General features: G+C 35.9%; 1 protein-coding gene across 4 annotated transcripts in view; it reads left to right on the forward strand.

Annotated features, from left to right (window-relative positions):
• Window positions 1-1,067, forward strand: part of EFHC2 (EF-hand domain containing 2) — a 269,392-nt gene extending 268,325 nt beyond the window's left edge. For all 4 annotated transcript variants that reach the window (XM_087427094.1, XM_014791042.2, XM_087427093.1 and 1 more), the window contains one exon: window positions 564-1,067. In XM_087427094.1, the coding sequence (XP_087283220.1) occupies window positions 564-665 (102 nt within the window). In that variant the 3' untranslated portion in view covers window positions 666-1,067. The remainder of the gene's footprint in view (window positions 1-563) is intronic.
• The last annotated feature ends 11,134 nt before the right edge of the window (window positions 1,068-12,201 follow it).

Here is a 12,201-nt window from a genome sequence, read left to right on the forward strand (position 1 = left end):
TTGTTTTGTCCATGGGCCTGTAGGTCGTCTGGGCTTGGCTACAGCTGGGCTTGCTCCATCTTAGTCATTCTGGGACCAGCAGCATCTTGGGCTGTGTTCTTCTCATGGCAATGGCAAAGGCACAGAAGGCCAAGCCAAATCATGCCAACACATTAAGGCCTATGATTGTGGTGCATCTGCTAACATTGTATAAGCCAAAACCAGTCATGTGGCTGAGCCCATAGCAAAGGGACAGGAAAATTGACTCCATAGGAGATTCTGCAAAGTCACATGGCAAAAAGCATGGGTGTGTAATTCTAATACAGACTTATTATTAGAGATATTATCCTAATGTCTCTAATATCCTAATATCTCTATCCCAGAGAGAGACAAACAGTCAAGCACAGGAATCCAATCTACCACGAAGTCTTTATGATCCGAAAGTGGCTGGTAGAAGCGTCTGCTTTGAAAATAAACTATTTACCAAGACCTTATATAACAACAAGGAACAATTGGATGCTGCATTTATAAAACAGCACTTTGAAATGTGGTTCTAATTATATCCATCTTTGTTTTTTTTCTAGAGATGTGAAGATGTGTGGCTTGGGATGCCATCACCTATTCCTGTAAAATACATTAACTATTTAAAGCTTATAAAGGACGTGTTTGGCTTAGAGGAGGAGTAACCATGCCAGCTTGGGTCAACTCCCTTTGATTCCTGCTCTAATTTTGCCAAGTTTATTTCTGTGGATATAATTTCATTAAAAACAGAAAAGAAACAAGGCTCGCATTGAATTGACATCCATAGACCATAATTAACCTTCTTTTGTCATTTTAGTTTTTCAGAACATCATATTATATTGCTGATATTACCAGTACTATTAATGCCATTTAAAGAAACGTTGAACATTTTTATTATATGTATGATTTATTAATACCAAAGAATCTCATGGTAATTTTCTATCCAACATAATTTGATTCGTTATGACACAAAAAGAAAATGACTTTTGACAACTATACATGACAATATAAAATCAAGTTATATCAGAACATAAGTTGTGATTCTATTAAACATTTTTTTGAAATCTTTTGACACATCTTTATTACTTATATAATTAAACTTTGTAGCAACCCACCTTATCAAAATAATCCTTAAACCTCTCTAGAGTGAAGGTATTTATTTTCTGAAATTAGCAAAGCTATGAGAAGAAAAGCATCCCCCTCCCCCCCACCCAAAACACACACACACACACACACACACACACACACAAATTTGGGAGAGAAATTGAATCATATGTAGTGTTTATATTTTTAATGCCCTTTTTATATCTAAAGTTAGCTTGTTAACTTAGGAATATATGCATGTGTATATAATTATGGTATGACCAAAAATGTATTATGTCTAAAATATTTAGGGACTTGAATGCTGAATATTTTGTGAGATCTTTTTTGGTTCATTCTCCACACACACACACCACCCACCCCAGAGTTTTAAATATTCTAAGACTACAGCATGTTTCCCTCCTGCATTTCTGTAGTTCTATTTTTATTTTTCTTCTAGGCCTATACATTATAAGCCTCAGCAAAGCTTTTGTCGTGTAGTATATATTTGATTAAAACTCAACCATGGACCCCTGGGAATTCATTGTGGGAAGTTTGTCCCAATCTAACCCATTCTTCAGTGTTGGGTGCTGTGTATCATACATCCAGTTGCCTGGTGTTCTCAGGGGCAATGGAAGCCTATGGAGAAGGGACTTGGACATTTACCTTTCAGGGACTGCTCTGAGGAGAGGAAAAGGAACTGATGACATCTCATGGGCGCCTTCTATCTCATTATTCTTTCACTCCACGTTTGTGGCATCTTGCCTAGAAATGAGCTGGCTTCTTGGCACTCAGACGTACCAATTTGCTCGACAACAATGGCTCTTTCATTTTTTTAAATTGAAGTTGATCGATAAACTATTTCTCTATATAAACCTAGGATAATTCTACATGTGCCATTGTTAGAATAGACCCCATAGGACTTTCCAATAAATTACAATACTCAATTTATATACTAGAGCTATTTACCCATAAAATCTAATTTTGACTACTTGATTTTTATCCCAGGTTTTTTTTTTTAAAGACAACTGACAGTGCTAAGCCATTTTGTCACTTTAAGATTTTCCATTCCCCTGAGAGCAAGCTTTTAGAGGGATGACACTTTCCTGGAACTTTTCAGGCTGACACATTTGTCACTTACCTATTCAACTCTTCAGTCGTCTTTTCCTCAAGATTTTAAATATATAGATAATTTAGCCCTTGTACAGGCTTATAATAGAGTTCATTTGAGAAGTGGGAGGAGAACAAGAAAGGAAAGCAAACCAATGATATGCTCCAGAGTTTGTAGGATGACAACTGCTCGTTCTATTGCGTAGATGTGTGTCACTGCCTGGTTATTCGAAGTTCAAGCACAATTAGCAATTAAATGGCCATTATAGGAATCATGCCGATAAACATGATACATTGCAGCCATACAGACACTTTAAATAATTATTCTTTTTATAACTAAGCCATATACTGAAGGAGATTTATAATTTAGAGATAATATCCCCATTAGTAAAGTTTATGACCCAATAAACAGCTCCCACTAGTTAATAAATGCCAAAGCCATAAAAACAAAGACTATTAATGTAATAGAATTTTTGTACCTCCCTCTTTTGCTGGTGGTCTCAAGGCACTGAAGGGAAATGCTATCTTAGGAAAAACATTTATTCTCGTTATGTAAATATCAATGAATTGTCTTACAATCCATCTGGAAATCTCCCAGCCCCACCCCCTTAGTCCCAGGTGGTCCCGAAATGCTGACGTGTTCTGCTTAGGTTTCAAGCAGTAGATAACTGGTTTTCAGCACAAATAAACCCTGTGACTCAAATCTTTGGGGGAGGTGGAGAAGACAGCTGGAATTTCTGCTGCTTCTCGTCCCTCTGAAAAAGAGAAATCTCAACTATTGCCATTACTGCAGAAGGATAATTTTTAAAAGTTTCACAACCTTTGCTTACACCTAAAGTTTTAGCTGCCTTTTCTCTTTCCTCTGAAAAAGAGAAACCCCAGTTATTGTCGTTGTTCCAGGGTAATAATTTTTAAAGACGTTTCACAACCTTTGCATATAGTTATATTTTTAGCTGCTAGCATTTTCTCGTTTTGATGGAAAAAGCAAATGCTGCCTGTGGAAGTCTGGGTGAGTTGAAGGTTAATATAGGCAAACCTTTTGTACTAAGAACTAATTGTTTTTTAGTATTCCTGGAACTGTGGAATGATTGATAAAGTCATTTGAAAACCCAAATCAAATCCTGTCTTCTCATAAGAAATTGATTAAAAGCTGTTGAAGTTCACATTAAATGGTTTGCTGAGTCATTGTTGTAAAGTATGGATGTTGTCAGCAGATGACTAATTTCCAGCGTTTATTTGCATTTTTTCCCCTTTTAAAAACAAAACCGTTTGGACCTATTTGAAAAATAATGGTCAATCTATTGCTTGGCTTTAGTGCTTACTAAAATAGTTAAAATTTCAGACAATAGAGAGGAGATGAAGAGCACTGTAACTTTCAAGTATTATGATTGTTTAAACATTTGCTTATTTTATTTTATGTATTGCTTCTGATCCAGTTAATGTCAAATTTACCATTCTTGGTCTTTCTTTTTTTATGCTATTTGGAATTTGGTTGTCTGCAGTTATACAGCTTCCAGGCTTTATGGGCACTTCAGTCATGAGTTTAGGATATTTAAATTGCCCTTCCTTCTTTCAAATAGCGGGGAATTATTGAGGAACAAAATGAAATCTCTCCAAGTTAAAAAAGTAAATGAAAGAAAACTCTTGCCTTTTCAACTTGAATTTATTTATCTTAATCTGAGTGAGGACTGCTTCATAATCTTTTCCCATTGTTCCTCATTTCCTTGTCCCCTTCTTCCATACGTTATGATTTTGCTGTAAGTTCGGCATTTGGAGTCTTCAATAATAGCTTAATGAAATAGTAGGGTTTTCCACAAAATGTTTCTGTTTAATAATGCAGAATCCATTGAATAATGGATTGTCATGTTTCCAGTTATATGTATATTCTTTTTAGTTAAGAATATAGATTCCTGAATTTTGAATATCCTTCAGAAGTTGTCTGTAAATGACCTTTCAGACAAACACCTTCCAAATGATATCAAACATACACTCAAGTGATGGGTCTCTGCCCTAATATTTGTTTGGGCAAAGTTTGAATTGCTTCAAGTTGAAGGAAAGTTAAGACCTTTTCAAAAATGAGTCTTTTCAAGTTGACTGAGCATCTTCAGACACAGAGTGCTTTTCAATTCCCAAGAGAATGGAATGTGTAAAAATAGAAAACCCACTGAGGCAAGATCAATGAAGCCTTTAGCAAATAAACCTGGAGTGATAATGGAGCAAACATTATTACAAAGGGTAGCGCTGACTGTGCAATTACTTTAAAAAAATTGTAATTCACCCCCACTCACCACCTTCTACCAGGTTATGTCGGTTTAAATAAACGTTTTCATTCAAGGTTAATTAAATTTCCCCAAACTAAGAGTTCTGAGACTAGAATGTGCATCTTCTTTGCATTTGTTCCTAGTCCCCAGTAAAATTCCTTCCAAGGGGACTTTCGAGCCCCTTATGTGTCTGGTGCATGGCACAGGAACCCAAGGGTCAGCTGCTCAGAAGCAACTGGTAATGGCTGAAAAATGTGGCTGATGAAAAACTCCACGGTGGCTCTGCAAGTAGAGAATTAATGGCTAGCTGGAATCAGTAGGAGACTTTACTTCTAAATACTCGTTAGTTTAAGCAGTGAGGCCTGATGTTACGCGAGTTAGATAGGGGAAAGCGGACCGCCCCTCCGCATTGTCTGTTTTGAGCAGAATATGCACATTTAACTCAAAGTGGTGAATGGTTTAAATACAAACCAACTATTCATCAATCTCCCAGCTTCCTGAACACCGCTTTGCATCTGTGTAAAGCCAACAATAGAGGAAATGCTTGTTATGACCCCACTATAATATTAAAATCCAGAGGGGCTGATAGCTTGGTGAAAAACACAAAACACATTCTCCTTTAGAAATACTTCCACCAAAGTCATCTTTGTATTTCCTTTTTCCTACTTTGCCTATAGAATAACATCTGACTGAAATAGGAACTTGATAAAATTACTTTTGCCTGCTTGTTTCTCCCTCGCTTCCACTGCTCTTCATTATTGCTGTGAGACCACTCACTGAATACAGAACAGGAGCTGAAAAGCCATTTCAGACTGCTGCAGATGTCCCGAGTTATAACTATGACTGGAGCATGGAGAGTGAGAAGGGAAGTGGCAAGAGATGACAATTGTGGAGGGGAGTTGGGACAAGAATAGGGACCACCTTGTGTGTTAACTCACATTAAAGAGTTTGAACTTCATCCTAAGGGCGTGAGAAGTTACTGAAAGATTTTAATCTGGAGAATGAAAAGGTCATTTTCCAGATTAAAAATCTCTGGCTGCTTTGTGTGTGTGAACTACAAGAGTGAATTTGGTGGTGAGAAGGCTGGCTGGGAGGCTGTTGCCAGAGAAGTGATGAGTGGTTTGGATTAATGTAATGTCAATGAGATTGTGAGGTTGATGAGAAGTGGATAGATAAACAACACATTCAGGATGTTGGAGATGAGGAAGAAGAAGAAATCAAAATTAGGATTGAGTCATTTTGACAGCTGAGTAAATGCGGTATCATTCATTGTGCCAGGATACAGCAGAGAAAAATCAGGTTTGAAGGGGAATATGAAGAATTCTGCTTTGAGCATGCTAAATTAGGGTGCCTGTGGAACAGAAAAGTGGAGATATTGTAGGGGAGGAAAATTTTTCCTTCTACCCTTCTAGGTTCTTTGGTCTAATAGTCAAATTAGCATAAAACAGATTAACAGGAGAAAAATTTAATTACGTATGTATGGGGTCCCACAAAGACAATGAGCTCCAAGGACAAGTTGGGCAATTGAAGCTTAGATGCCATCCTGAGCTAAGGAATGGGATAGGGGCCTGGGGCTTCAAGGGGGAGGAGGATAATTCACAGGACAATAAGAAGGGCAGATGTTTGCCCTGCCATACAGATAGCTCATTCACAAAATTATCTCTGGTAATACCTCGCTCGCTCTGAGCCAGGCCCCCTATGTAAATACTTTTGGTAGTTAAGGGCGAGTTAAAAGTTTTCCTTGAATCTGCTGGGTCTTGATTGCTCTTCAGTTCAAAGTAATCCACATGCCAAAGTGGTACATTTTGGGGAGGCTCATTTTAAACCCCTTCAATGTTGAAAAGGCAACTGGATTAACAGATCTGAATCTCAGCCGAATGGCCTGAGCTAGAGATGCATATTTGAGAGTCATCAGAGTATGATGGTAAGTGTGAGCTTAGATAAGATTGCTCAGAGGGGATATGTTGTCCGAGAACCATAGTGCCTGGCATATTACTAACCGTAATAATTTTTTAAAACAGCTTTTTATTGATATGCGATGAACCACACCTATTAAAGTGTACAATTTGATAAGTTGACATATATATACACCTGTGAAACATCACCCCAATCAAGATAATGAATACAATTCCCCTCAAATTTCCTCACCGTCCTTTGAAATCTCTCCCTTTCACATGTCCCTATTGTAAGAGAGGAAAAATAATTTTCCCTCTACCTTTCTGAGTACTTGGCTGAGACCCCCGTAATAAAAGACAGATTAACAAGAGAAAAACAAACAGAAGTTTTTTAATATGCATACCTTGTATATACATGGGAGAGACCCACGAAAAATGAGTAACTCTCCAAGGTGACCTAAGTCACCACCTTAAATAATATCTTGGGCTAAAGACAAAGGAAAGAAAGGTGTGGGTGTATTTGTGTGTGTGTGTGGCGGCGGGAACGGTTATGGAAGGTGACTAGGAAAAGCAACATAAACTAGGGTAAAGTTCATTATGCAGATTTGTCTGCTCCTTCTCCATGGATAAGATTCTCTTGTGATTTAATCATCCTCCTCTTCCTGGTACAGAAAGGGAGACACACTTACAAATGGAGATTTCTCTTATAAATGTGAATGTCCCTTACAAAAGGGTAGCTTCTTAACGTCTACTCTGTTTTTAGAGTTTCTGCTCTTTCTCAAAATAATCAGCTCAAAATAATCCTTACTCCAGAGGCAGTTTTGGGGTGGTACATTCTGCTACCCTTCACCATCCCCCATACCCAGGCAACCACTGAGCTGCTTTCTGTCACTATAGAAAAGTTGGCATTTTCCAGAATTTTATATAAATAGAAATCTACAGCATACACTTTTTTTGGTCTGGTTTCTTTCAGTCAGCATAATTATTTTGAGTTCATCCATGTTGTTGCATGTACCAGTATTTCATTCCATTTTACTGCAGAATTGTAGTCCATTGCATGGATATACCACGGTTAATCCACTCACATGTTGACAGGCATTTGGGTTGTTTCTAGTTACTGTGTATTACAAATAAAGCTGCTGTGAACATTCATCTACATGTCTTTGTGTGGATATATGCTTTTATTTCTTCTAGGTAAATACCTAGTAGTGGAATGGCTGGATCTTATGTTTGATGTATGTTTAATTTTTGAAGAACTGCCAAGCTGTTTTCCAAAGTGATTGTACCATTTTACTTACTTTCCAGCATTGTATGAAGTCCCAGTTCCTTCACATTTTCACCAGTACTTGGGATAGTCAATCTTTTTAGTTTTAGCCATTCTGATAGATATATAGTAGTTTCTCATTATGGTTGTTTTTTTTCTTATGAGTTTTTTTTTCATCTGTTGCCAATCTTCCTCTTTTTCTTTTTCTTTTTTTTTTCTCCCCAAACCCCCAGTACATAGTTATATATCATAGTTGTTGAGTTGTAGCTCTTCTATGTGGGACACTGCCTCAGCATGGCTTGATGAGCAGTGAGTAGGTGTCCAGGATCCAAACCGGCGAATCCCGGGCCACTGAAGCAGAGTGCGCGAACTTGACCACTGCGCCACCAGACCGGCCCCTTATTATTGAGTTTTGAGGGTTCTTTATATGTTCTAGATACCAGTCCTTTATCAGATATACGATTTCCAAGTATTTTCTCCCAAAGTGTAGTGGTCTTTTCATTCTCTTAACAGAGTCTTTTGGAGGGCAAAAGTTTTAAATTCTGATTGTCTATTTTATCAATTTATTCTTTTATAGATTGTGCTGTTGGTGTTATATCTAACAAATCTTTGCCTAAACCAAGGTCACAAAAGTTTTCTCCTATGTTTTCTTCTAGAAGTTTTATAGTTTTAGGTTTTTAATTTAGGTCTGTTATCCATTTCTACTTAATTTTTGCTATGGTGTGAGTTATGGCTCCAAGTTTATTTTTTGGTATATGGATATCCAGTTGTTACAGTATCATTTGTTAAAAAGACTATCGTTTCTCCACTGGATTGCCTTTGTACCTTTGCTGAAAGTCAGTTGTTGATATATGTGTAGATCTATTTCTGGACTTTCTATTGTGTTCCATTGATTTATGTGTCTATCTTTACACCAATACCACACTGTCTTGATTACTGTAGCTTTATAACAAGTCTTGAAACTTATTATTAGTATTAATAGTATTAATATAATTAGTATTAATAGCATTAGTATAATAGTATTAATTAGTATAATTAATATTAATAGTATTAATTAGTATAATTAGTATTAATTCTCCAGTTTGTTCATAGTTGTTTTGGCTACTCTAGATCTTTTGCATTTCCATATGAATTTTAGAATAAGCTTATCAATTCCAAAATCCTGCCAGGGTTTTCATTGGGATTGCACTGAATCTACAGATAATTTGAGGACAATTCACATCTTAATAATATTGAGTCTTCTGTCTATGAGCACAATATATCACTCCATTTATTTAAGGCTTCTTTAATTTATCTCAGCAATGTTTTGTAGTTTTTAGTGTATAGGTATTGCAGATGTTTGACACATTTCTCCCCAAGTATTTCATATTTTGTAATGCTAATGTAAATGATAATTTTAAAATAATTTTTAAATAATTACCATTTTTTGTTTGTTACTAGAAGATAGAAATACAACTGATTTTCATACATTGATCTTATATCCTTCAAACTTAATAAACACATTTATTAGTCTTGTGGCTTTTTTGTAGATATCATCAGATTTTTTACATAGATAATCCACATAGATGATCACAGATAATCAGATTTTCCACATAGATGATCACAGATAATCAGATTTTCCACATAGATGATACTAGTCTATGAATAAATAAAGTTTTACTTCTTCATTTCAAATCTGGATGCCTTTTATTTCCCTTTCTTGTCTTATTGCACTGGCTAGAACCTCCAGTACAATGTTGAATAGAAGTGGTGAGGGTGGACGTCCCTTTCTTGTTACTGAACTTAGGGGGAAAGCATTCAATTTTTCACCGTTAAGTATGATGTTAACTGTAGGGTTTTGATAGACACCCTTTATCAGGTTTAGGAAGCTCCCTTTTATTCCTACTTTGCTGAGAGATTTTATCAGGAATAGATATTGGATTTTGTCAAATGCTTCCACTCCATCTTTTGAGATGATCATATGATTTTTGTTTTTAACTTTGTTGATATAGTAAATGACATTAATTTGATAGATGTTTTTTATTAAGGTGAAATTCATATAACATAAAATTAACCATTTTAAAGTGTAAAATTCAGTAACATTTAATACATTCACAATGTTGTACAATCACCACCTCTAGTTCCAAAACATTTCATAACCCCAAAAGGAAACACCATATCCATTAAGCAGTCACTCCCCATTACCCTCTGACCCCAGTCTCCGAAACCACCAATCTGCTTTCTATCTCTATGAATTTACCTATTTTAAATATCTCATATAAATGGAATCATACAATATGTGAACCTTTGTATCTGACTTCTTTCACTTAGCATAATGTTTTTGAGGTTCATTCGTGTTGTAGCATGTATTGGTACTTCATTCCTTTTTATGGCTGAATAATATTCTTTTGTATAGATATTCCACAGTGTGTTTATCCATTCATCTGTTGATGGACACTTGGGTTGTTTCCACATTTTGGCTATTGTGAATAGTGCTGCTATGAACATATGTGTACATGTATTTGTTTGAGTACCAGTTTTCAGTTCTTCTGAGTATATACCTAGCAGTGGAATTGCTGGGTCATATGGTAATTCTATGTTTAATTTTTTGAGGAACTGCCAAACTTTTTTCCACAGTGGCTGAACCATTTTATGTTCCCACCAGCAATGTACAGTGGTTACAATTTTTCTACATCCTCGCCAACACTTGTTATTTTCTATTCTAGCCATCCTAGTGGATGTGAACTGGTACCTCATTGTGGTTTTCATTTGTATTTCCCTAATGACTAATGATGTTGAGTATCTTTTCATGTACTTATTGACCATTTGTATATCTTTGGAGAAATGTCTACTCAAATCCTTTGCCCATTTTAAAATTGGAAGTAACCTTGATTTTTTTTTTCTTGCTGAGGAAGATTCACCCTGAGCTAGCATCTGTTGCCAGTCTTCCTCTATTTTGTATGTGGCCCACTGCCAGAGCATGGCCACTGACAGACGAGTGGTGTGGGTCAGTGCCTGGGAACCGAACCTGGGCTGCTGAAGTGGAGTGCACTGAACTCAACCACTAGGCCACTGGGCCTGGCCCAAAATGACATTGATTTTTGAATGTTAAACTAACTTTGCATTACTGGAATAAACCTTACTAGGTTGTGATGTGTTATCCTTCTTATATATTGCTAAGTTCAATTTGCTAAAATTTTGTTTGAATTTTTCTCCTATATTTATGAAGCATATTGATCTGTAGTTTTCTTGTCATATCTTTGTCTGGTTTTGGTTTCATGGTAATGCTGGTCTCATAGAATGAGTTGGGAAATATTCCTTCCTTTTCAATTTTATGGAAGTTTGTGTAGATTTGGTATTATTCCTTCCTTAAATGTTTGATAGATTTAACCAGTGAAGCCTACAATTTGCTTTATGGGAAGGTTGTCTTAAACTACAACCTCAATTTCTTTACTAGATATAGGGCTATTCAGGTTATATATTTCTTCAGTAGTGAGCTTTGATAGTTTGTGTCTTTAAAGGAATTTGTTCATTTCATCTTGGTTGTTGAATTTATTGGCTTAAAGTTGTTCATAATATTCAGTTCTTATCCTTTTAATATCTGAAGAAGCTTTAGTGATGTCACCTCTCTCATTCCTGGTACTGGTAATTTCTCTATTCTCTTTTTTTTTTTCCTGATCCGTCTGGCTAGAGATTAATCAGTTTTATTGATCTTCTCAAAGGAGCAGCTTGTCAGTTCATTAACTTTCTCTGGTGTTTTTCTGTTTTCTATTTCATTGATTTCTGCTCTGATCATTATTATTTCCTTTCTTCTACTTGCTTTGGGTTTTGTTTGCTCTTCTTTTTTTAAATTTCTCAGTGTGGAAGCTGAAGTCATTGATTTGAGGCCTTTCTTCTTTTCTAATGTAGACTTTTAGTGCTATAAAATCCTCCTAACTGCTGCTTTAATGGCATCCCACAAATTATGTTGTGTTTTTTATTTTCATTCCATTACTCACTCAGTTACTTTCTTATTTCTCTTTGATTTCTTCTTTGATCTAGGTTATTTAGAAGTGTGTTATATAGTTTCAAATATTTGGGAATTTTCCAAAGATCTCTCTTATGATTTAATTTAATTCCCCACGATCAGAGAACATACACGTATGACTTATATCCTTTTAAATTCATTGAATGTAGTTTTATGGCTCAGAATGTGGCCTATCTTGGTAAATGTATCATATGCACTTGAAAATAATTTGTATTCTACACTTCTTTGGTGGAGTGTTCTACAAATGTCAATTAGGTCAAGTTGTTCAAATCTTCTGTATCCTTACTGATTTTCTGTCTACTTTTTCTAATAATTATTAAGAGGAGGTTATTGAAATTTTTGCCTATAATTGTGATTTTGTCTATTCCTCCTTACAGCTCCATCAGTTTTTGCTTCATGTATTTTGAAACTCTGATTGTAGCTATATAAACATTTAGGACTACTATGTCCTCTTGATGAATTGACCCCTTTATCATTATGACGTGAATTTCTGTAATATTCTTTGCTCTGAAATCTACCTTGTCTGATGATAAAGCCACTCCAGCTTTCTTTTCATTAGTGTTACCGTGGTATATTTCCTTCTTT

Source organism: Ceratotherium simum, chromosome X (genome assembly GCF_057802395.1).
Source record: "Ceratotherium simum simum isolate JZ-2026a chromosome X, ASM5780239v1, whole genome shotgun sequence".
Classification (NCBI taxonomy): Eukaryota; Metazoa; Chordata; class Mammalia; order Perissodactyla; family Rhinocerotidae; genus Ceratotherium; species Ceratotherium simum.